The sequence below is a fragment of the Paroedura picta genome, chromosome 10 (genome assembly GCF_049243985.1).
Source record: "Paroedura picta isolate Pp20150507F chromosome 10, Ppicta_v3.0, whole genome shotgun sequence".
In the NCBI taxonomy this organism is placed as follows: domain Eukaryota; kingdom Metazoa; phylum Chordata; class Lepidosauria; order Squamata; family Gekkonidae; genus Paroedura; species Paroedura picta.
Window position 1 is genome coordinate 66,269,110 of NC_135378.1, and position 26,637 is coordinate 66,295,746.

The 26,637-nt window shown below is 42.2% G+C and overlaps 1 protein-coding gene and 1 long non-coding RNA gene across 3 annotated transcripts in view; one reads left to right on the top strand and one right to left on the bottom strand.

Annotated features, from left to right (window-relative positions):
- Nucleotides 1-222: 222 nt before the first annotated feature.
- Nucleotides 223-2,396, bottom strand: LOC143819862 (uncharacterized). The gene is made up of 3 exons (XR_013225132.1): nt 2,315-2,396; nt 1,379-1,446; nt 223-357 (listed from the first exon to the last, which is right to left on the bottom strand). It is a non-coding gene; the product is annotated as an uncharacterized LOC143819862 (long non-coding RNA).
- LOC143819861 (uncharacterized) overlaps nt 2,296-26,637 on the top strand; it is a 59,083-nt gene continuing 34,741 nt past the window's right edge. For both annotated transcript variants that reach the window (XM_077301932.1, XM_077301933.1), the window contains exon 1: nt 2,296-2,673. In XM_077301932.1, the coding sequence (XP_077158047.1) occupies nt 2,428-2,673 (246 nt within the window). In that variant the 5' untranslated portion in view covers nt 2,296-2,427. The remainder of the gene's footprint in view (nt 2,674-26,637) is intronic.

Below are 26,637 nucleotides of genomic sequence, written 5' to 3' on the forward strand. Positions count from 1 at the left end.
AATCATAGCCAAATCAGGTGGCTTAGGGCCAACAATACCCAACTAGTAATGGAAAGGGGGAGGCAGATTTATAGAGAGGCAGACGCTGTCTGGATTTTGCTTCAGAGAGACCGTGCAATGGGCTGGGAGACTGGCCTGCGGTTTCGAGGCGGACATCTGGGTCATGCTGACTCATTCCAACCATCCCCCTTTGCTGCCCCTTCACTTACCCCCACTATGTGAGGCCTCTTTTCCATCAGAAACCATCTCCTGTGACCTTCCATTGCTCTCTTCTCTTGCTCCTTTTTCCCAGCACATCCTGAAGAAAAGCCAGCACAAGGGTCGAGACAGTTCTCCAGGAATGTCTGGCGGCAATGTCTTTAAAGGGAGAAGCAAAATGCACATTGTTGCCACAGAGGAAAACAATCCCAAATAAACAATGTGGGGTTTTGGGTTTTTTTTTAAAGAGATATTGAAAGAGATTGATGTGCTTAAGCCGCCAGGTTGAAATGGAATAAAACATCCCAGAATCAAAATCTTGGTTTACAAGTTGAGAAATTGTACCTAGGTGTTGTTGCAATCCCGAAGGCTGAATCTTGTAGGGCTCATATCAGGCCCTGCCAAGCATGACATTGGGAGACTTTTTATGTGGATTAAGGAGGAGAGATTTGAACTGATGCTATCTGTAATCAGGAAAGGATTGCAGAAAGCATGACCAGCACAAAAGACTTCCAAACGTGACAATTCAGAATCTGGCATCTTCGATAAATCTATTTAGTGTCCATGTTAAAGAGTATTTATGTAGGTTAAAACCAGGTGTTGATATACTACTGCAGGCATAAATTCCTCTCGAAAATGAGAAGCAATTGGCTGTTTCCAATGAGTTTGCTGTGTTCAAATGATTCAACAAAATACCCTGTTATTCTGTTCTCTCTTGCTGATTTAGTCCCTGGCTCTTGCAAACACTGCGGGGAAATTACACAGCTATCTTATAGAATAGCTGTAAGGGATGCTGTGCATACTAATGGCACCCTCTGAGACCCTAAATGCTGAGGCTTCATTCCTCTACATTCTTAAGGAGCAGTAAGCCTTTCTAAGCATGCAAAGACCTACTCCTGAATAAATGTGAATAAGGCTGAACTACAAGTGTTCTTGTTGGTTTCTTAATTCTCATATTTCTGTTCCAATTAGTATTATTAGCCCACAAACTTTCCCCCTTCTTGCTCTTGCTTCTGTTAAATTACAAAAAGGAACGAGACACAAGCTATTTCATGTTTACATCAGCACACACAGGCAAGACAGGAACAAGCCATCCTACAGCCCGGTTGCATTCAACAGAAATAAAATCTGGTCGCCTGCTTCCATCGAGATGAGTGAAATACAAAATCCTTCCATTTACCTGGCTTAGGCTTCACATCTTTCCAAAGGCCTTCTAACCATGTTTGTATCGCCACAAATGAAATGTGCCTGTAATGATGATGAGGACGATAAATTAATAAAATGTGCTGAGTATTGATGCAGAATGTTCAGAGCAGGGGGGCCTCGGCTTCCTTTTTCAAAAATGCACAAAAAAGCACCTGTCCCATTTATACAGCTGTCAGCGCAAGTGATTACAATGCAGTCCCCCCCCCCCCCAGCGTGGATGCTTTGGAATGGGATGGCTTCAGGGTAGCGAGAGAAACAAGCCTGTATTCTTGACGCACAACCCAATTAAGCCGAAGTACTTAGACTTAAGGCCGTTTGGCTCAGCTTAATCCAAGCGCTTTGTCTTAACTGGAAAGTGGATCGGGGAGTAAATATGATTAGGCGAGAAGGGTTCCTGCCGATTAAAAACAAACCTATTTATGTAATAGCAGACGTCCAAAGAGTAAATATTTTGAGGCGAGATCCTCTCCCCCAGACATGAGGCCGTCGTTCGGCTGCTCCCGGGTGTCTGTGCCCAACAAAGATCCTGACAAAGATGCCTAACAAAGATGTTAGATCTGACTCAACAGATCTCTTCAAATGAGAACAAAACATACAATTTTTTTTGGAGGGGGGAGTGGCCCTTTCGCAAGACTTCTTTCTTCATCAATTATCAACATTTATGATTATTCCAAATGGCATCACTGTGTAGGGTATTCATTTTTTTTTAAATGAAAATTTCATATGAGGACTTCAAGATATGTCCCCAAAGACCATGGGCTTCACAACCCTCCCCACCCACTCCCGCCCCCCAGACACACTTGGAGCACTGACAATAGGCAGGGGAGCGGAAAGACAAATGCTACTGCTTGAACAACTGAAGCAGTCACACAACACACGGCCGCTCCGACGTGTTCCCCCACGTTTTTACCTTACTGTGCCCGGGTATAAAGACGCATACATCGTACACGGTAACAATGCAACCCTATGCAGAGATACTCATAGAGTGAGACTGCAGTATCTCGGCACAGGATTGCAAATCTCATGCTGTCCTCAGAGGTAACGAAACCCGCTGCTTCTCAGTTCCTTTACGTGGAAGTAAATCGCAACGGCTGCAATGCGTCTTCCTTCCAGGTCGTCTTCGTCCGTTTCGGGCGGCCGAAAAGTGTTTCTTGGTCGCTAGATGGCAGCACTTGCTTGTCGAATGATTTGCCCTCCGTTTTGCGGCCTCAGCCGGCTTTCCTCGGCGGTCTGCAGGAGAGATGGAAGCAAGAGATGGATAAGCGACAGGTAAGAAAAGGCGGCGCTTGGCCGGGATGTAGTTTTGGAGCGACAGTTTTAGAGGCCCTTCTCTTGCAGGCTCCCAGGTGGATCTATGGTTTCGGGGTTATTTTATTTAAACACATTGCTTCTCTCTCTTAAGAGTCCAAGTCATTTGTAAAGGCTTCACGATCTGCTTCCATGAAAGTCAACTTTTCCTTAAAACACTTCCCACGCATAAGTCAGAGGAACAGAGCTGTAAGGAGGAGGAAGCATTGAAATATTCGGTCGAATAATTCCTACAGGCCTGAGTGAAAAATGGAATGCTAAGATGTAATCGGAGAGAGTCATGAAAGCAGTTGTCAGTACTGAATTTGGAAGACCACAAAAACACAGAGTTACTTAGCTGGGAAAAACAAAACGGCTTTGTCCCTTCTCCTCCAGCTCTCAGGAGCCAGCCTGGCACGATGCTTGGAAGGAAGCATTTGGAGAGTCTTGCTTCTAGACCTGTGAATGGGGCTGGGAGTTCCGATGGTTTTTATTGACCAGCTAAATTTCTTCTGTTATGTGTGCCGAGGTAGAAGCAAAACTGGGTTTCATCATTTTCATGTGCCTTCGTAGCTGCCTAACGCAATCCCAGTGCAATGGTAGTTTATGAATTATGAAATGCTATTTAAGAAGTGCTTTAAATTTCATTTATTTGGCATATGTTTGGATTAGGTCCAGAAGAATTACAGTCATGAGCAAGCAAATCAAGTTCTTTCGCAGCAAAAGGGAAGTTTGCTCAAGCCCACAGCTTGACTGATTGATGTGTGGAGTAGCTAGGTGGTAAATAAGACTATTGGTAAAAATCCTTACTTTATCAATACTCTTCTTAGCAAATTCTTAATTACACAGGCCAACCCGGGCATGTTCTTCTGCCTACAGAAATAGGCTCCTCTCCTGTCAACTGTAAGCAGCCACATCCACAAGGCAACGTACAGGAATATACAATATGGGGCCTGCCCTCAGGATTACAACCTGCAAGACAAAATGCAGAAGTGCAAGGAAACAAGCTATTTTTGGAAATGTCAAAGATGGGGACTCATGTGGTGGTTTGGTAGAGAACTATTAGCTTCTGCAGCCACAAACCATGGAACAGAGAAGCAGGAAGGAGAACAAGTGCCATTTTAAAAAATCCATTTGTCATTGTCTGGATCATGCCCCTTCACTAGTCAGCAGACTTTAGCAATCAAATCTGACCTAGTTAAGGATCACTAGTGGATTGTTAAAGCATCAATCTAGATTTGGATACTTTCAAGGAGCTTCGTTCAGGCTCTTCAGAATTGCATGGGGGAACAGGAGATCTCTTCCCTCTCTGCCACAGGCCCCAGCAGGATCAGGCCCTCAGGGCAATTTTAAAGGTTTTAAAAATAACAATAACAACAACACCAAAACCTAGACTCTGAAATGGCGCAAACATAGCTGTGGCGGAAATCAATTAAAGTAGAATTCCATAGTCCCATTGAAATCTTCTTTGAGAGGCATTTGTACAGCTGCAGATGAGACAGGAATGCTGGTGTCACAGAATGATCAACATTGGTGATAATTAAATAATGTCAGCAGAATGTTATACTCATACTCACCCAAGTACGCCATGTGTACTTAACAGTGTTCCCTATAGCAGGTGAAAACCGTACTTGTGGTTTAGGTACCCAAAAGAGACAGAGGGCTAATCATGGCTTGAGATTCTGTACATACAGAGAGGAACTCATATTTCGGTCAAGTGTGATGTGCTTTTGATGGTGCCATATTAACAGTCAGTGATTTAGTTCTTATATTGCACAAAACCATGACTTAATTAAGCAAGCTGAATTCAGGTGAGTCACCCAGCTATGGTTTGTTAGGGCCCATCAAGCCAAGATCTGAAGCGAGAATCTGAAGGTGATTTATTAAGAACAGTTAGTTTTAGCGATGGTTTTTCCATGATGTCCTAACAGATATTTAAATGCAATCACCTAATACAACCTTAAATGTCATTGCTTAATAAATGTACTGTAACATAGCACTTTTCAGAATAAATTTCAGGCAGAAGTGCTAGAGAAATGTATTTAAGTACTTCCATAAATAAATTCTCTTTGCATCGATGTAAAAAAAAAAAGCTAAGAAAACTCTTGATTCCTCAGTTATATTTCTCAAGGAACAGTCTGTTGGGCTTTAAGGACATGTAGGGTCTATATGGTCTGTCTATGGAACTACAAGCCAGAACTTTTCACTCCCAATAATTTAGAAACAAAAATAATGTTCTACTTATTCCAGTAAATGAGGAGTAGCATACACATCAGAAAATAAGGCTCCATTAAATCATTGGGTAAAATGTCTATATTGGTGGAATTTATGCTCTCCCCAAACTTGTACTGGAGACCTGAGTCACAGACCCACCATGTGAGTAGTCACAAGGCTGTGTGGTGGTGCCTAGAAAGATGATCCACCAGAATTCTATATACGCAATCAATGACAGCATAACCATCGCAGCTTATGGGTTGCCATGCCTCAAAAGGACTTATGATTCAGCCAAAACACACCTGGAAAGAAGACCTAAAACGTCCATTGTATGTGGGAAACGGCATGAATCACACCTGTTCTTTGTTTCTCTCCTTTTGCTGTTTTTTAAAAATTAATATCAGATGTCATTTATTTTATTTATTTTTGTATTTATATGCCGCGCTTCCATGAAGGCTCAGGGCATCTGACAAAACTTTAAAATACCATGCAGGTACAATATAATATAAATAATATAAAGTTTAAAATACAAACAATCACCATTTAAAAACAGATCGCCCCAGCCTGATTAACCCATCTCCTATTCCAGGTTATGGAAATAGATGGGGCATAAAGTACAGTCTTCAACAGAATTTCAGTAGGTGGGTTTGGGTAGTCAACAAAGCAACCCATCACAACAACCAAAATTCCCTTGCAACTATTTTTAATACATTACATTTTGAAAACAATTCAGTTGTTCCAGGTAACTACTGCCATTTGTTTTATCAAGGCAAGGCAAAAGAGAAGGGAAGGAGAAAAACATTACAGCACTGAGTCAAGCAATGGTTTCAAGAGTGTATACACTCTGCCCATTCTACAGTCTGTTTGGAACTTATGGGAATGCAGGGGTTGCTGGGACTGTTAGTCTTCACACTCATTTTGGAAGACTGTAAAGTGACCCATTTCCATCAACGGCAGCAGAAAGGAAGTCATGCCGGAAATGTTGGGAACCATAATGCTCCCACCAGAGCCCGTGCTTTGTTTAGGCTCCCTGCCTCCTTGGTGATGATGTGGGCACTGGGTGTACATTTTATGAGATTTCAATCCATCACTTGCAAGAGTACATCATTTTTTTTCCTCAGTGCTTCCTAGGATTGCATTAGCCCCATGAATTGGGTTTGGGTTTTGGCATTCACCATGGTCCTCGGGTGGAGTGCTTTTTTCCAAGAGTGTTATATGGCTGAAGAATTTCACTGCCAATATGCACAATGAACTGGATGTCTCAATTTCAACTTGGTGTAGATTGGCATTCTAAAAAAAAAAAAACCCTTTCGAGGTTGCTATTTGCATCCAGTTTATGTACAGAGTGCATTCATCCTCAATAGTTTTAGTACTAACTCTCTTTTTGCTGTTGTTCCATTGCTCTCCAATAATGGCTTTTCTAGAAATAGTTCACCTCAAATCATGCAATTAATGTTTTCAGGCTTTCAAGTTGCACGGTGTGATTCTACGCAGGTTGTATATGAGCATAATCCTGACAAACACAGACCAGTGCACATAATGTTAGCATCTTGCAACAGCGAACGGTATGCACATTCATGCCCACGCACCAGGTCCCCTGCAGACCTCAGCCTTTATTTGTATGCCAAGAACACTAGCACCCAGTGAAGCAGCCGAGGTGGCAGTCCTCGAAAGCTTTACTCCAGAGTAAATTCATTGAAGACAGTGATTTATAGACTGTAGTCTCCACTGTGATGATAAAACCCTAGAGATAGGGGGGGCGGGAGGAAGAGGGAGGGGGGGAAACCAAACCCTTTTGCTTTCAAACATCAATTTCATTTAAGCTGGTGCTTAGCACATTATGTGCTAATGATATATTGGTGAAAGCCAAGTATGAATAAAAGCTTAGTCAGGATAAAATGCAGAAACTGCTTTGAAAATAATGACTTTTCTGTATATGTTTTCTACTGTTCACCGAGAAAGAAAGACAAAGCAAGACTTTGGGTGAGATCCAGTATTGTCCTCATAAACGCTTTTAAGCTGTGTTCTGTGTCTGTCTGGCCCTGGAACATGTAAATTATTTTAGACAGCTGTGCCTGCCTAAGTCACAAGATCCTCCTTCTGAATGCTTCTGTGAATCTGGCCCCTTTTGGAGAACAAGACTCCACCTGCAAAGCATCCTTCTTCTCGTGCCAAAGCCGATTGTTTGTGGTGAGTTCACACCACTTGGGTTTAGACAGATGTCCTCATGGAAACAGAGAACTGGTGTGTGTGACTGATCCGCCAGTCAAGTCGATTGGAACGCAGTTGTGTATTACACAGAGTTTAATGCAGGGGTAGTCAAACTGCGCCCCTCCAGATGTCCATGGACTACAATTCCCAGAAGTCCCTGCCAGCATTCGCTGGCAGGGGCTTCTGGGAACTGTAGTCCATGGACATCTGGAGGGGCGCAGTTTGACTACCCCTGGTTAAATGGTTGGTGGGGTTTTGAGGCTATGCAGTGTGAGGGAAATAATTTAATAATAATAATAAAAAAATCCCTTCCAGAGAGGGCATGTTAAATCCCTTTTCATCTCCAGTTATGGAATTACAACCAAGTCAAATATTTTATTTATCAATGTATTACTTTAGACATTAGGACATTTTTTTTCATGCAAATATGTATTCTTCAGGCAGGGGGCAATCATTTAAATCCATATCAAATTATACTGTGTACAATAAAATACTACTCCCCATTACAAAGAAAGCTTAGTCAGTTCTTCTTATAGACTGGGACAGCTCTCAGAACCAATGTCATGAGGCAACTCCTATTCAGAATAATAGATTCAGTAGCTTACAGACCGTAGACCAGGAGTAGTCAAACTGCAGCCCTCCAGATGTCCATGGACTACAATTCCTATATGCCCCTGCCAGCATTCACTGGCAGGGGCTCCTGGGAATTGTAGTCCATGGACATCTGGAGGGCCGCAGTTTGACTACCCCTGCTGTAGACCAAAGTTCAAGGAGACCACCATTTATTTATTTGGTTAGTTAATATGTAGGCTGCCCTTTGGGCTTAGGTGGGATCCCCAGCATGGTTCACCTCAATCTTAATACCCTTTAAAATACTTAAAAACAACAATCAGACACTATTAAAATATTGAAGAGGAACAGGGAGCCATCGTCAACCAATATTTGTTTAATGTCATCCATAACTGATTTTTTTAAAGAAGGCCTGAAGAGAGAGGACCAGTATCAGCAACTGACAAATTTCCTCCCATGAACCCTTGCCCTCACGTGTGGCCGGTTCCTACAGAAGAGCTTCACTCATTATCTCATGGTTCAAGAAGGTTGATATGGGAGATGGTGAGGGACTGTAGGCTTTGAAGGTCAGAGCATATGACTTTGAAGGAGAAAGGCAAAAGCGAGGATTTTGCAGTCGTGATGCTCCATCTCTCCAAGCAACCCGCCATAGCGGGGCACAATGTTTTAAAAACAAGCAAGTTTTTCGGTTCCACCAGTTCACATTTGTCCCCACTGATTAAATAATTTGATAAATGAAAAGTGGTAGCCCCAGTTGAAGCACATATGTTGGGAGGGAATCAAAACTTCCTTGTGACAAATTCAAATTGCCCTTGGATGTAATATGTGATCTATCCTATCCATAAATATAGCATCCACGATCTGGCTTTACAAGGTGCTGCAGTAAGGGAAACTCTGCCTGATCACCTCCGTTGGCCCTTTAGACCTTTATCCTAAGGATGCATGGCAGAAACCTGGCTCTTTTTCTTCTTAGCAGAAATCTGTCACTCTTACAGTGCTAAGTCCCTGAATAGTCCCAAGTCAAAATCAGCTTTGCTGTAAAAAATGATTGTTCACGATATTTTCCACAGAATTTCAAAACCCCAATATTTTAGACCAAAATTTTGTGTTTACATTACCTCAAGTCTTTCCCATCATTTTCTGTTGCATTGGGCACATCAGCAACAAAAATTGTGAAATGCGAAGGTTGGACATGATTACCAAAATATACTTACACACAACAAACAAACAAACAAACAATAACAACAACAACAAACAAATAAATAAATAAATAAGTAAGTAAATAAAACCAGAATGGAAAATATATGCATCTGTCCACTTCACATTCAATTTTGAAAATATTTTAAAATGTTGTCCGGAAACTAGTGTTCAGTGTTCAGTTGGAGGGATGCTTATTAGGTCCAGGCCAACTATCAAATTCAAATGTCGAATTCTTAGCTTTGAACTGTGACAAAACTTCAGCCATAGAGCTCAGCATCTCATTGCATTCCTGTGTCTGAAACTTAACTTGTAAACAAATTCATGAACTGTAACTGTCCATGAAATTTTATATTTGTTTTAGTTAAGCCTCAGTTTATTGGTCCAAAGACTAGAATTCCATGCATGTGGGGAAAGTCTGAAAACTTTAAATGACGGTGTCCTTTATGTAGCACGAAGCTGGCATGTTCAAAAAGTGCAACGCTCCTCACTCAAGGACTGGAATCAATGAAACCTGAGATTCGCTAAAGAACTGCTCATGTGAGTAAGGTTACAGGGATTACAACTATTACAATAGGGCATAAGCCAGCAAAATTAAGCACTTCGTAGTCCCTAATCAATGGCATAATGTTATGCATGTGTTAATTTCCTTAATGAAATCAATGGGCTCAATCCAGCCATAGTTGAGCATTTTTAAGTCCCATTGATTTAAGTACCAGTGGATGTTGCATAGAGGGCTTTAAAAGGGGATTAGATTCCAGGGGGATACATCCACCAGTGGCCATGGTCACATATCGAAAGGGGAGAAAGCTCGGAATGCCGGTGCTTTATTTGTTGCTCCCCTCAGGGAAATTGGTCGGACAACATGTGACAAAGAATGGTAGAGTCAATGGACCACTGGCCTGATCCATCAGGGCTGCTCTTATGTTCTTGTGTGGAATTAAGCAGATGCTTAATTCCACACAAGAACATAAGAGCAATCCTGATGGATCAGGCCAGTGGTCTGATGCTTAATTCCACACAATATCCATTATTTTAATTTCCATTATTCCAGTGAGATTTATAATAGTGCTGAGTCAAAATAACTTGTCCTGTTCCGTGTTCATTTTCTTCTGTGAGTATCAGAAGTACATCCTGCTATAGGCAACTGGAGGCAATTTTCAGCATTTGCCTCCCCCAAAATAACTTTGGTTCAAAACTTTTATCTCTGGAAACCTTTTTTTTCTTGGCCTCATGCTCCTGTTTAATTCTATTGCTCCTGTTTAATTCTATTGGCTGTGGCAACCCACATGATGTCATGGTTCTACGTCAGATGAGGAGGACATCATGTTACAGAGGCTCATAAACAAAGCCACAGGAGATCAGGTTAAATGTACAGTGAGGACGAATGAGGCGGAGAGGGGGGAAAAAAGAATTGGGTACCGGCACCAAGAAGCTATGGCAACAAAGAGACCAAATACTACTAACCAAATATTTGGCAAGGCATGTAGTTTCCATATAATCGGTTCAGATTCATTGCTTTTGAAGCAAATATCAAAACTAGAGAACATTCTGTGCTGCTCTACTTAAGAGAGCTTAACTTTGCCTGCATTGTTCCTCTCCTACTTTAAAAGTGGTTTAATTTGGGTGTATTGTGCCTGTGGCCATAATTCCTTACTTGAAACACCACAACATTTTTCTATGGTGGGGCAGGAAGGCAGGTGGGCTGGGAAGCATCTTTAGCAATGTGATCAAGCTGGCACAAACTCCATCTCCTTTCCTCTTGACTGCTGTCTTCATTTCACTGTCTTCTATCTTACTAGTTTCCCGTTGATTGCATGGCGTACGTTTTAGTCAATTTGCAAGATCGACACAGGGCTGCAACTGGGGAGGAGGGGGCTCAGCCCACACAGACAGCAGCAACCTGTGAGTTCGAACATGAATGAGTAAATGGATAATAGACCAAGCCGGCTGACCGCAGAGCAGATGCCTACACATGATGATGGCATCAGCCAACTTGAAGCTGGGCTGGGATGCCATTACTAGTAATTACAGTTAATCATCCACAATAGTCTTTACCAAGATACAGATCAACACTGAGCGCTGGCCTAACAGGGCCTAATGAGTGTAATGGAGGATGAAGAAAGCCTGATTAAACCTGTGAAATGCTGAATGACCTGAACAGATGATGCATTGTAATTCCTCCTGCTCGCTCTACAACCCATCAATCAGTTAAATCAGCGTTGGTTATCTGGAAAATTAGTCACACAGCAAAGAATGCATCTTGAGTTTAACACAAAAACCTGAATTAAAATCCCCTGTAAAGGATGTTACGATCAAAAAAAATGGCAGTGGAAGCAAACATGCATTTCCTACTTTGAAGACAAAAATGAGATGTGCCATTACGAAGCAAGCTTAATGATAGGTACAAAATAATCCCCCCCCCCTGCATCCTGAACCAGTGGCAATTCTAAACCAGTGGCTATGATCAGTGATGGGCTAGGTGCAAGATAACAGACTTATAGTGCAATCTTAAGGATGTTTTCCCCCTTCAAGGATCGCTGCCTTGTTGTGGCAAGGGGGCTTGCGTAGTTCAGTGAAGCTATGAGCTATACCGTGCAGGGCCACCCAAGACGGACAGGTCATAGCTGAGAGCTCTGACAAAAGGTGATCCACTGGAGAAGGAAATGGCAAACCACTCCAGTATCTTTGCCATGAAAACTCTATGGACAGTTCCAATAGGCATAACGATATGACGCCGGAAGATGAGCCCCTCAGGTCGGAAGGTGTCCAATATGCTACTGGGGATGAGCAGACGGCTAGTACGAGTAGCGCCAGAATGAATGAAGCGACTGGGCCAAAGCCGAAAGGACGCTCAGTTGTGGAAGTAACTGGTGGCGAAAAGACAGGCCGATGCTGTAAAGATTTTTATTCCATAGGAACCTGGAACGTCAGATCCATGAATCAAGGTAAGCTGGACGTGGTCAAACAAGAAATGAGAAGACTGAACATCGACATTTTAGGAATCAGTGAACTAAAATGGACAGGAATGGGTGAATTTAATTCAGATGACCATCAGGTATACTACTGTGGACAAGAATCTCGCAGAAGAAATGGAGTAGCCTTCATAATCAATAAGAGAGTAGGAAAAGCAGTCTTGGGATACAATCCCCAAAATGACAGAATGATCTCAGTTCGAATCCAAGGCAAACCATTCAACATCACAGTGATCCAGGTCTATGCCCCAACCACTGCTGCTGAAGAGGATGAAGTTGATCAGTTCTATGAAGCCCTACAACACCTTCTAGAAGCAACGCCAAAAAATGATGTACTTATCATCATGGGGGATTGGAATGCTAAAGTAGGAAGCCAAAAGATAACCGGGATAACAGGCAAGTTTGGCCTTGGAGTACAAAATGAAGCAGGGCACAGGCTGGTAGAATTTTGTCAAGAGAATACAATGGTCATAGCAAACACTCTTTTCCAACAACCCAAGAGACGACTCTACACATGGACATCACCAGACAGTCAACACAGAAATCAGATTGACTATGTGCTCTGCAGCCAAAGATGGAAAAGTTCTATCCAGTCAATAAAAACAAGACCAGGAGCTGATTGTGGTTCAGATCATGAGCTTCTTGTTGCAAAATTTAGGCTTAAATTGAAGAAAGTAGGGAAAAGCACTAGGCCACTCAGGTATGAACTAAATCATATCCCCAACGAATACACAGTAGAGGTGACAAATAGATTTAAGGAATTAGATCTGATAGACAGAGTGCCTGAAGAACTATGGATGGAGGTTCGCAACATTGTACAAGAGGTAGCAACTAAAACCATCCCAAAGAAAAAGAAATGCAAGAAATCAAAATGGCTGTCTGAGGAAGCTTTACAAATAGCTAAGGAGAGAAGGGAAGTGAAAGGCAAGGGAGAAAGAGAAAGATACACCCAATTGAATGCAAAATTCCAGAGAAAAGCTAGAAGAGATAAGAATGCCTTCTTAAATGAACAGTGCAAACAAATAGAAGAAAACAATAGAATGGGGAGGACCAGAGATCTTTTCAAGAAAATTGGAGATATGAAGAGAACGTTTCATGCAAAGATGGGTATAATAAGGGACCAAAATGGTAGGGACCTCACAGAAGCAGAAGAGATTAAACAAAGGTGGCAAAATTATACAGAAGAACTATACAAGAGTGAGCTTAACATCCCTGATGACCACAATGGGGTAGTTACTGACCTGGAGCCAGACATCCTGGAATGTGAAATCAAATGGGCCTTAGGAAGTCTGAGCAACAATAAAGCTAGTGGTGGTGACAGCATTCCAGTTGAACTATTCAAAATCTTAAAGGACGATGCGGTAAAAGTGCTACACTCAATATGCCAGCAAATTTGGAAAACTCAACAATGGCCACAGGATTGGAAAAGGTCAGTTTACATTCCAATCCCAAAGAAGGGCAATGCCAAAGAATGTTCAAACTACCGCACCATTGCACTAATTTCTCATGCTAGCAAAGTTATGCTCAAAATCCTACAAGCTAGGCTCCAGCAATATGTGGACCGAGAACTTCCAGAAGTACAGGCAGGATTTCGAAGAGGCAGAGGAACTAGAGATCAAATTGCCAACATACGCTGGATCATGGAGAAAGCTAGGGAGTACCAGAAGAATGTCTACTTCTGCTTCATTGACTATGCTAAAGCCTTTGATTGTGTGGAGCACAACAAATTGTGGCAAGTTCTTAAAGAGATGGGAATACCAGAGCATCTTATTTGTCTCTTGAGAAATTTATATGCAGGTCAAGAAGCAACAGTGAGAACTGAACATGGAATCACTAACTGGTTCAAAATTGAGAAAGGAGTTCGGCAAGGCTGTATACTGTCGCCTTGCCTATTTAACTTGTATGCAGAGCACATCATGAGAAATGCGGGATTAGAGGAGTCACAAATTGGGATCAAGATTGCAGGGAGAAATATCAACAACCTCAGATATGCAGATGATACCACTCTAATGGCAGAAAGTGAAGAGGAACTAAAGAGCCTGTTGATGCGGGTGAAGGAGGAGAGTGCAAAAGTTGGCTTGAAACTCAACATCAAGAAAACGAAGATCATGGCATCCGGCCCTCTCAATTCATGGCAAATAGATGGGGAAGAAATGGAGATAGTGACAGATTTTATTTTCCTGGGCTCCAAGATCACTGCAGATGGGGACTGCAGCAAAGAAATTAAAAGACGCTTGCTCCTGGGGAGGAAAGCTATGGCAAATCTAGACAGCATCCTAAAAAGCAGAGACATCACCCTGCCAACAAAAGTGCGTTTAGTCAAGGCTATGGTATTCCCAGTTGCAATGTATGGCTGCGAAAGTTGGACCATAAGGAAGGCCGAGCGTCAAAGAATTGAGGCTTTTGAACTCTGGTGCTGGAGAAGACTCTTGCGAGTCCCTTGGACTGCAAGGCGAACAAACCGATCAGTCCTAGAGGAGATCAACCCTGACTGCTCTTTAGAAGGCCAGATCCTGAAGATGAAACTCAAATACTTTGGCCACCTCATGAGAAGGAAGGACTCCCTGGAGAAGAGCCTAATGCTGGGAGCGATTGAGGGCAAAAGAAGAAGGGGACGACAGAGAATGAGGTGGCTGGATGGAGTCACTGAAGCAGTAGGTGCAAACTTAAATGGACTCCGGGGAATGGTAGAGGACAGGAAGGCCTGGAGGATCATTGTCCATGGGGTCGCGATGGGTCGGACACGACTTCGCACATAACAACAACAAGGATGTTTTCTTGGCATAACATGGACCTTACTTAAATTGCATAACATGGACTCCACTTCTGGGTTGCTCTGACTAGAATTGCTCCCTGAAACTTAATCCAGATAAGATGGGTTTCATACTGGATGGAAACATCTTTGAACTTGGTTTGGTGCTTTGGGTAGCACTACCTTGTCAGATTCAGGCTTGTGGATCAGTGGCACTGTGCCAATGCAGGAGACAGAGGGAGCCTAAAGCGGTTATCTAAGATTTATTAACAATACCATTTTCTGTAGATGAGTGACTCTGCAGCAAGAATTCATGGGTCTGAAAACCATCCAAAAACTACGACTGCTTCACAATGCAATTTCTAAAGTGCTGACTGATGCGGGCCACTTGGAGCATATAACAGAAATTTTCCCACTGATTCTCGCTTGGCTTCTAGGGTCCAATTAAAATGCTAGTTAACTTAACAAAAATTTTAATATAGAGGAAACTCAAAAGATTTCCTCCTCAGGTAAATCCAACCTACACTCTGAGGTCCTCCTTGGAGACCGTACTCGGAGAGTTCTCTCCCTCAAATATAAAGGGGCTGACTATACAGGGCAAGGTCTTCTGTGCAATCGTCAGCAACACTGGGACAGCCTCCCTGAGAGAGGTCCATTTTGGTTTTTTTCCTTCTGTTTTTTAACCAACAGGTCAAATCTGGTCTCTTTCTGGAGAACTGTGGGGTGTCCTCGCTATTTTATACTTGCCATTGGGTGCTGCTGCTCTAAGTTTGTGCTGAAGAAGAGGCCCTTTTGATGGAGGAAGGCTCTTTGGGGTTGGGTAGGGTCAACACTCAGTGAAATGATAGGATACAATTCAAATATTTACTTTCTTCATTTATAGTTTATGTTTCTTGTTAAGACTCAAAGGGGAGTCAGTAGAATTCATGGCTTGGATCAAACAGGATTTATCTATCTATTTATTAATTATTTGGATTTTTATACTGCCAGCTCGGGGCACTTAACAACACAATAGTTAAATTCTAACAATTAAAATAACAATAGAAGAAAATAATCTTCTGAGGAGGTTCTAACTTCCTCCTCCTACAATGGCTTATTAAATGCTGCTTCCAGCAGACAGGCATCCCAAAATTACTGCATCAAAAGATGATGGATGAGAAAGTCAAACTCCCTGGGTAGAAATCACCCTTGGATCCAAGCATACCTACCAATGTGGTATGCATTTTCTTTTTGAAACAGGTTATACATGAAGCTTCCTTCTACTGAATCAGACCATTGGTCCATCTAGCCATCATGCGGCTGTTAAAGTGAAAGGAGACTTCCTAGATTTGCCCAAGTTTTACCTGTACAAGGAGTAACCCAACAAAACTGATCACAGTCCATCAGCAATGTAAAATAAACTGACTACCCAGCATTGCAAAGGAAGTGGAATGGTCAGACACCTGAAAGATCACAGCATATGTCTGATGATAGGACTTAAGCGTTTAGAGTAGTTAGAATCAGAGAATAATAGATTTGGAAGGAACCTCCAGGGTAATCTAATCCAGCCCCCTACAGAATGCAGGAAATTCACAACTACCTGTCCAATTCCATGTTCAGATGATAGCCCCCTCCCAATAAAAACCCAGGATCCCTGGCCAGTCTGGTCTGGAAGAAATTTGCCTCCTGACCCCAAAGTGGCAATCAGAATTTCCCTGGACATGCAAGAAAGGGCCACAAGAGACAAGCTCAGACACAGTCCCTTCCTGCCCACCCACTTACAATCTGCCTAAGTTCACAGGATCAGCATTTCTGTCAGATGGCTATCCAGCTTCTTCTTAAAAACTTCCAAAGAAAGAGAACCTGTCACCTCTTGAGGAAGCCTGTTCCACTGTCAGGAACTTCTTCTGGATGTTAAGCCGAAGTCATCTTACATCTTTATTTTACTTCTCTGGATTCTACCAAAAACTGATGAGGGAGGCAGAACAGCAGAAATTATTCTGATCAGATGACCAGATATAAGGCTCTAAAGAATGGCCATAACCTTAAAGGAATAGAATGGACAATTTCACTCAGTGCAACTTAGCTAGTCGTAGTGGTTGAGAGCAGTGGCCGTTAATCTGGAGGACCATATTTGATTTCCCACTCCTCCACATGCAGCCTGCTGGGTGACCTTGGGCCAGTCACAGTTCTTTCAGAGCTCTCTCAGCCTCACCTACTTCACAGGGTGTCTCTTGTGGAGAAAAGAAGGATAGGCAATTGTAATCACCTTTGAGACTCCTTCAGGTAGTAAAAAGAAGGGTACAACCCCCCCCCCCACACACACATTTCTTCTTTTTCCATACCAGATCTATGGTCTGAATTTCTGAGGGGTAACTATGTCCATCTGTTGCAGTTTAAAAAAACAGCAATGGTCCCATTGCACCTTAAATACTGATCAATTTATTGTGGGACAGTTTATATGCACCCCGCTGGCAGCTTCTTATATGACCCCTACAATAATTTCTGAAATGCTTTTTCAATACCTGTGCAAAAAATACCGCCCACCCAAACCCTTTCTGTAGTTTCCACCGCTCCTGGGACACTTATTGTCAATGCTGCCAGCTCCTAAGGATCAGGTTGGAAGTAAATTAATTCATGATTTGTAGTTCAGTGGTGTGTAGTTTACTCCCACTCTAGCTTTGTAGTTTGTGCTCTTCTCTTTGAATAACATGGTTCTCTTTTATGTTTACCGAATATGCATATTTTCTACTTTAGTGCCTCCTTTTCATCTTGTTCTCCACTGGAATTATGAATTCCCCGGACGAGCCAGCCATTCCTACTTCTGCTTAATGGAAAAGTGATTAAATGAACTGCATCTTCGATCAAATACAAACACAGCCAGCACTTGTAAAGATAATAGCATTTGCTAAAATGTTGCTTGAAAAATATTTTTTTATGAACAAGACCCAGGGGCCTTCCATCACCTGCACTGGAGGAGTATATCAAGGCAAAAGGGGAAATTAGTGCACTAAAGAGCAAAAGCCGGTGATTAAACAGAATAGCAAAAAGGTGTTGCATCTCAGTATCCTAACAAGATGTCTGGGAAAGAATGATTCTGTGCAAGTCTAAATCAGAAGGAAATTCTATTTGTTTTAATGGAGTTTGTTCCCAAGTAACCGTGCAGGCTAGTACAGCTATCTAGCTCAAATCTAAATGGCAGCTAGCCCAATCTCTTCAAATCTCAGAAGCTGAGCAGGTTTAGGCTGGATTAATATTTGGATGGAAGACCTCCTAGGAATTCCAGGGTCATGAGATAGAGGCAGGAAATAGCAAACTGCCTCTGAATGTCTCTTGCCTTGAATAGCAGGGATAGTCAACCTGTGGTCCTCCAGATATTCATGGACTACAATTCCCATGAGCCTCTGCCAGCAAATGCTGGCAGGAGCTCATGAGAATTGCTGTCCATGAACATCTGGAGGACCACAGGTTGACTACCCTTGCCCTATAGGGTCGCTGTAAATCAGCTGTGACTAGGTGGCACATTCCTAAATAGGATTAAATCCACTAAAATCATTTTGAAGACTGTTTAAGATAGTACTGTTAATCTTTCGTTGTTTTTTTAAAGCTTGATCCAAAAGCGCTTGCAATACATTCCCTCTTTGGCCTTTGACAAACTTTGATATATAGATTAAAAAATCCTCTGAATTCAAATCTAGACTTCTCCTTATCGATATGCTTCATTGTCATCTCATAGTACTTGTGTAACAAATATGGGTGCTAGAAGTATTTGAAACAAGAAACCAAACTCAGTCTGTTTTTGCTTTGAATCCCCTGTTCTCCACTTTGTATGGAGAAGCAATTTCTTCTCTCTCTCTCCCTCTCTCTCTCTCTCTCCCTCTCTCTCTCTTTTGAAAGACAGTAAATCAAGAGTGTGTGTTATACACTGACAGATGAACTTCAAAGATCATCAGAGATTCTGAGTCAAGAAACTGATCTGAATCTTATCCCTGCTTCTTAAGTTTGAAGAACTGGGATGAAAACCTCACCAGAACCGTTTTTCTTGGGGATCGTTGTGTGTGTCATGCACCTGGGAAGCCAAAACTCAGCCCCTCTCCCTGCACTGTTTCTCTTCTGCTTCTCTCCCTGGATGTGAAAGTGCGAGGCTCACAAAATTGAAAATCTCTTAGTGGAGAAAAGCAGTCAGAGTAACCTCTGAAAAACATGCTTGGGGTTGGCTTGAACTTTAGAAGACACTCTTTGATTCATATTGATTTCTTCATCATCCGCTCAATGCAGACTATCAGTTTTAGTTAGGAGAAGCAAGTAATGTAAGTATGAAAGCGTCAAGAAAACCAGAGCAGGCCTGTGCATTGGACGCTGGTGCTTCATGTTAACGGAACTCCTCTGGAAAATAATCACTTTCATGGCATTGTAAACAATAGTCAGATCCTTAATTTATTAGGAAATGCATCAAACTTTCAGTAGAACTGGCCAGATCTGTTACTTCATGAGTCAACATCTACTTTTTAAAAGGACATCCTTCAACTATTCATGGCTTAGTGGAAAAGCAGATTCTTTGAATGCAGAAGATCCTTGGTTCGGACAGGAATGTCTCCCTGGAAGGATCTAAAGTAACTGGAAAAGAGCTGCTGAGACAATGGCATGGGAAAAGACAACAGCCAGTCCCCATTATGGGCACCACTGGCCAAGTCTGAGCTGATTGGTGCTTGTAGCACTGTATGGCTACCAGCAGCCCTTCAAGAAGATGGCCTTCTGGGAATTTCCCCAGTAAGTTTAATGGTCATTCCATCCTTCACAAGGATGTTGGAACTGTGCAAGCCAACCTACTCAGCCTGGGATTAAATTTATTTTCGAGTTCCCTGGTGCTTGCGGGATGACGACAGTGTTATTAAGTAGATTATGGGGCATTATTTTTGCTTTTAATGACAGAGCTGTTTTTCATTCTCTTTTGTCAGCAGAGAACATCTTTCAGCTGCTGGAAAGGTGTCTGCAGTGTGTTCCATTTACTCACTATCGACTAAAAGGAAAACTGAGGTATTTTGTTTATGGTTAAACAGTGGCAATGCCTTCTCGAAAGAGAACATTGTGGAGACACTTTAATTGTAACAAAGCTCAGAAAACAAAGAGATGACTGGAAATTTTTCAGTTTAATTATAGTTTGTTCTTACATGCCTAATATGCTATTAATTCCAAAATAAGTCCCATAATCTTTAAAAAGGGAGTATAGAGCTACCCTGTTTCTACTGTGCATCCTCTAGCAACTATGAAAGCGAAAATCCTTCAGGCTACCATTTGCCAATGTTTATTATATCTATTAATCACTTATCGGTGTAGTGGTTAGGAGTGCGGACTTCTAATCTGGCATGCCAGGTTCGATTCTGCGCTCCCCCACATGCAACCAGCTGGGTGACCTTGGGCTCCCCACGGCACTGATAAAACTGTTCTGACCGGGCAGTGATATCAGTGATCTCTCAGCCTCACCCACCCCACAGGGTGTCTGTTGTGGGGAGAGGAATGGGAGGGTGACTGTAAGCCACTTTCGGGTAGGGAAAAGCGGCATATAATAACCAACTCTTCTTCTTCTTCTTCTTCTTCTTCTTCTTCTTCTTCTTCTTCTTCTTCTTCTTCTTCTTCTTCTTCTTCTTCTATTGCTAGTAGCAAACTGGCTCATAGTCACAATGCAAAGTGGTCCAGAGGGACAAACAATGTCCCAGTTGGCTTTGTGACATTGTGCTGTGCTGTGGAGTGGACTGGAACATTTATTATTCATTTGCAGGAAGGTAGTATTGCATTCCATGTGATCCCATCTTTCTGCAAAATAAAGACCCCCCCCCAATCCTTCCCTCCCATTCAGCAGAACTCAGCCACTACTGTTTTGTTTTCCAGGGGGACACATTTTAGTGGGCACCAGGTGTCCCATTGAAATGTGTCCCCCGTGTGGACACAGACTGCTGCGGAGCATACTGCTCCACAGCGATCCAATGGCGATGGCCCAGTGCAGCTGCTGTACTGCAGCATCAGCCAGTGGATCCCAAAAATGCTTCCTACAGTCCCCTGATTAGCATGTAACTGGCTGTTTATTGTTAGAGGGAAAGCCATAGGCTGGGTGCTTTTGTTTCCCCCTATCTGCCCTTCACTTCCTATCAGCCAAAAGAAACAAGCAAAGCTTTCCCTCTGTATATATATTGTTATATAGTGTCAGATAGCCCTCTCCATGCCATGGAGCCAGGGCAGAGGTTGGCATAAAGTGGCAACACTGAGCACAAGAACACCAATAACTTTTTTCTTTCAGCATCCCTGTTTCATATGTAGTGCTGGTTCTCCCACATCCCAGACCAAGTGGCACCAGAATAACCATTAAATTGGTAGATGAACATTTTCCTTCATGTATAACATCCCCAAATTTTGCAGTGACTTTGCAGTCATGAATAGGCTTGTTACTGACAAGATGGCATTTAAACACTAACACCTCCCTTACAGAACTGTGATGTTTTGAGATGGGATTGTTTTGAGATTGCTGGAAAGTGCTATGAAGTCACAGCTGACATATGGCAACCCTGTAAGGTTTTCCAGGCAAGAGACAAATAGAACTGGCTTGCTATTGCCTACCATTGTGTCATGACTGTGGTCTTCTTTGGTGGTCTTCCATCCATATACAAACCAGATCCAACCCTGCTTAGCTTCTAAGATCTGACAAGATCACACTACTCTGTGTTATCCTGGACCGTATTCAAATTTTTCAATAGATTTCACAAATATTTTCTGTTTTTCTGAAAGGAAGAGAAACGCACATTAAAATACTTTACACTATATGATTCCAAACCAATTTGAATATGTATTATCCACCTTCCATACAACAGTTTGACCCATCTCACTGGTGCTGGAGTAATGGCACAGTCAGTTCATCTGTTCATGAAGATTCAAGTATTTTTGGCAAAAGGTAGAATACTCTTACAGCAATCCATTGAGGTCCAAAATAGAATATAACCACCAATCTGATCCCAGCAACTTGTTCCATTATAGCAAAAAGCACACCCACTGAGGATGACAGGAATAATGCAAAAGTGGCTTATAGAAAACAAAAACAATGAACTATATTTTACAGTCAATTGTTAAGATGTTTGCTTGCTAGTACCATGACTTTGGACACACCTTATTTCATTGTTGTTTCAGCCCCCAGTGGTTTACCGCGTTCCCTCCCTGTCTCGTTTAATGAACATAGTGAATCAAAAGGACATTTCAGGTGAAATTAAAGAAACCTAAACTATTATTTCAATTCCTACTTTGCTCTTCAAGGAAAAAGTCTATGGTTAGACATAAGCATGCATTTCTGTTGATACAAGCTTCGTTGAGATCCAGTGGATCGTAATCCAATCCTAGATATCTAAAGAGATGATTCCTTGAAATAAAGTACATTTTGCCACTCAAATGTCCATAAATATCTATGAAAGACATCAAGAATGGAAGATGATCCACTGAATTGAAGGCCATCATTAAGAGAAACTATGAGTGTCTGTGTCAAAGACTATAATCAACAGCACAGAGTGTAACAAAAGAGTTAAATATCTGTTCCTTTGCCTATTTTGATGGCTTAAAAAGGCTCTCTAAAGAGACGATGAAGTGGATTATAAAGTAGACCCCTGGATTAATTGTGAGGGTTTTCTTTTAAACTGGATCTTAAGAGTTTCACATCTGACCACACCCTTGGGAACCATAAGAGTTCTTGGTTTATTAGTCACTATGACAGATTTGTGGCGATGACATATTGTGGGAACATTTTCCACACAACAATTTAAATTGGCATTTTTAAAATTTGTCTGGGGTGAAATCTTCCAACAATTCTACACGCACATGAATAACTTAACCTTCAAGGTCAGTTACCTGTGAATTTTTGATTCATAATAATTCCACAAAGGTTGCATGAATGAAGGCTTTGAGGTTATTTAGTTCTTCATTTCTATCACTATTATACACCTAGCAGATGTCACATTTTCAGAGGTACAGTCTGCTTTCCTGTCCATTTCTGACCTTCATTTACAAGTGGAACAACTTAGAAAAGTCTTTCCAGAAGAAGAAAAATATATATAAGGTTGTCACAAGTTGGTTGGTTTCAGAACAAATATATGTTTTTCACAGTCTTTAACTAGAATATTGTTAGAGGACATATATTTGTAATGGGGAGCCTTTACTGAGAGATGTTTCTAAACTCTATTAGGCTGTTTTGTAATAAATTCATTGCTTGGTTGAGCACCTGTTTTGGTTTGGTCATTCTTCTGGAAGACCCTGACAATATGAGACTGATGTCTAGAATATTTGCTTCTTCTAGAATCTTCTAGAATATTTCCTTCTCCCTGCAGCTATGACAATCAGGTCTTAAATTTCCCTACTGTATTCAACAGCAAAGGTTATTAAGAATTATAAGTAGTTGACATATTCCATATTACTTGCCTATATATTAGCTCCTTGAAGACCTGGTTAGATACAGTATATAGGATTGTCCCCCTTGGATGTTCCATACCCCAAACAACAAACCAGTCGTGCAAACTTTTGAGATGGCACTACACTTGCAAGAAATAGTGAAGGTAGAAGGGCCCAACATACATTCATTGCAAGGAGTGAAACAGTACATCTGATCCCCTTCCTTAGAGTTATGGATAAGTCCCAATAAGCTATCACACAGTACATCATTGTGGGGGCAATGTTCCAGTTTTTTAGCAGGCCAAACCAAAGGCTTAGGTGGATTACCACTCTTCTGGTTATGCTATTCCTTCTCAAGATAGAAACATGTTTAACTCATTGAGGAAATAGCAGATTTCCCCCTCCCTCCCCTAGGGGTCAAGAGTGGGTAGCCAATAATTGGTCAGGCAGCTTAAGCAGCAAGCTACAGAAAAGGAGATCCAAGAATAAAATCTGGAAGAACCAAACCCATCACTTTGATTACTGAGAAGTACTGTGAAAATGGAGCTTTTGTAAAAATGTGACATTGTGACACTCATGATCTTCCTATAAGTCTTCCCACCCCCACGATAGGAACTGACTACATACATGTGACACATTTTTGGATGAGAGAACTCTAACCTACTTTGAATGTCATCAGTTGTTCTCTTCATTTCTTTGTGGTTAATTGCTCGTTGCAGTGTGTGCGCGCACATAAATATTAAGGGCACAGAAGCTTAAATAAGACTTGATTTTACAAAGAGGAATTTAAAAACTGAAAGGTTTGATGAAAATTCTCAAGCCTCCTTTTCGAATGTATCGGTACTTAGAAAATGTGATGGTGGCAAAGCACACATTGTGCTTGTTAGCCAGTTTCTAAGCACTGAACACGAACTACCTACATCCAAATAGCTAAAATGACATCTGAGTAGAAAATGGTGGAGCCATTTGAACAACCAGTGCAAAGTTAGGCCGGTTGAACTGCTTCATATATATTTGTGAAGTTTTTTTTTTTTAATGGTTGCTAGCAGCCTTCAAATAAGAGGACTCTTTGTGTTACTATCCCTGCTAACAATAGTAGTTCTGCTCTTGTGCCATGAGAGAACCAAAAGTCTTTTCTCTAGACAGCTTCGGAGATCCTTGCGTTATGCATTATTCAGGACAGTACCACCTCCGAAGTGCCCTGCTCTCTTGGGAACCACTTCTGAATGTCATATTTACAGACTTGTGCTAAAGTATATTGAAATAGGTACCATGGCTGGGGAGCTAAATGCTGCAGTGGGTTAATGCATTAACCTTTCACATCTGAAGACCTGGGGTTCAAATGAGGTTTAGGTCACAAGTGAAATTATTGTGGTGTCTCACTGAAGTCCCCAGTGGATGGCTGCCTGCCTCGTGGTGAATTGTCAAATGACTGTCAGCCTCAGCATACACAAGAATCCAGGCAAAGTATAAGTGAGAACTTGAATAGCAACCAACAAGAGAAAAACTGCAGAGGTTGTTGCAGCCCAGCTGCCTTGAAAGAGCCTCCGGGAAGTTCACTTGTTTATCTTGAGGTGACACAATCAAGGTGGCATTGCCTCTGGCAGGTCTGAAAGTAACCCATGAAACGCCTTTATATCGAATCATGTTGTTGCTCCATCTAGATCAGTGCTGCCTGTTCAAATTAGCAGAGTTTTCTTGATCTCAGACAGAAGTCTTTCCCAGCTCTACCTAATATTCTCCATGGAAGTTATGGAATCTGCAAGGTATGGCAGAGCTACCGTTGAAGTGACTGAGACTGACCCATTACAATGCCTTACATTTATGTATCCCATCCACTCTTGACACAGTGATGTCACTCCTCTTGCTTGGATGGGCAGGACCTGGGATAGAAATGCCTTTTGGTGACCTAGGAGGTACCTTTCCTCCATATACTCTGCTGGGCTTCATGCCAGTCTTTTGTGCTACATTGGCCTTGGTTGGCTGCAAAGGCTGGCAGAGATTGGCATGGGCTGCAGGCACTGGTATAACTGGATTTGCTAGATCTGGAAGCAGGAATACAGCAAAGCAACAATTCTGCATACAGACAGAATCATTGATGTAGAGTTGCTAAACCCAGATTGGGAAATTCCTGGAGATTTGGGAGCAGTGTTTGGGTAGGGCAAAGTTTGGGAAAGGGAGAGAACACAAGAAGGATGTGTTGCCATAGAGCCACATTCTGAAGCTGTGGTTTCCTCCAGGGGAACTGAATTGATGTCTCTAGTCTGCAAATTAGATGTAATTCTGAGAGGACTCAAGGCCCCACCTTGGGGTGGGTAACCCTCTCTGAATGTGTCTGTAATGTTGCAGGAGCCAGCATGTTTTTATGCTTTACATCAGATATTTATATCCTGCTCCCCACTGAAAGGTGTCCTAAAGTAGCTTATAACATTCTTCTTCTCTCTTCTGAATTATTCTCACAACAACCCAGAGAGGTAGGTTGGGTTGAGAGTATGAGACAGGCCCAAGGTCACCCAGTGAAGTCCTGTGGCAGAGTGCACCTTCAAAACTGGGTAGCTCAGATCCTAGTGGGACACCAACCACTCTGTCAACTCGCCCTTCTGCCCCTTTGGAGGAGAGCCATGCAAATGCCATGTCTGCCTCCCTCTCTTCCAGCAGGCGGTTGGGGTTTTAAAAGCCTCCTCCTCAGATTGGGAGCAAAGAACCAAAATATTCCATGCTTTTATTACGTTTGAAGGTATTTGATCAAGGACGTTAAAATAAACTTAACACTGATACCCTCATTTGCCTAAAACTGCAGTAGATTTAGCTCAGACAACAGTGAGTGTCACATGTCTCGCTTTAAAGCTTGAAATAATCCCTAGAGAACATTAAGGGGAAAAACATCTTCCTGATTTAAGTAAATCACGACACCGGTGGGTTGAGGAATGAGGCGCCGCATCAATTAAGAAAAAAATGTGCCGGGCCACATTCGCTGCTTTCCTGACAAAAGTCTGTGATGCAAATGATATAGCGAGGCAGGTTTCAAATCCAAACACCCCAGGTCTTTCTCACTCTACCAGTGGCTGCTCAAGTGCATTCAGGATACAGGCAGTTTCCCCTAGTACATGACTTGCTAACGTAATAGGAATTCATCTGTATTCAGAACCAAAGCCCTCTCTTCAAATAATCCAGAGTGCTGGAATTTGCATTGCATTCCAGCTGCTGCTTTTTCACCAGTGTATTATTTGTGTGCATGTTATCATGAATAATGTGTTCGGGGATGCCCTTCCAGCAGATTCCTGTGTTCACTTAGGTGCCTCACACCTCGGGATGCTTGAACGCCAGCCAGTTCGGATCACGGCATGATTGCCGGTTGTGGTCAAGCAGCCTATTGTTTGGATGATCGGTTTGACAGCTCCTGACCCAATTATGGCTGTTTGAAGGATGGCTGCACTCTTTCTCAAAACTGCAGAGTACAGCACTGCATGCACATTGGCACACGCCCGGATGGAGCTCTCTCCCCCTCCCGTTGTCACGGCTGCATACCACTGCTCTCTGCAGCCAAAACACAAGGTTAAATCAATCATCAAGCATAAAAACTACTAGAAAATCAACACCATTTTCAAGCCCCCCCCCCTACAATTC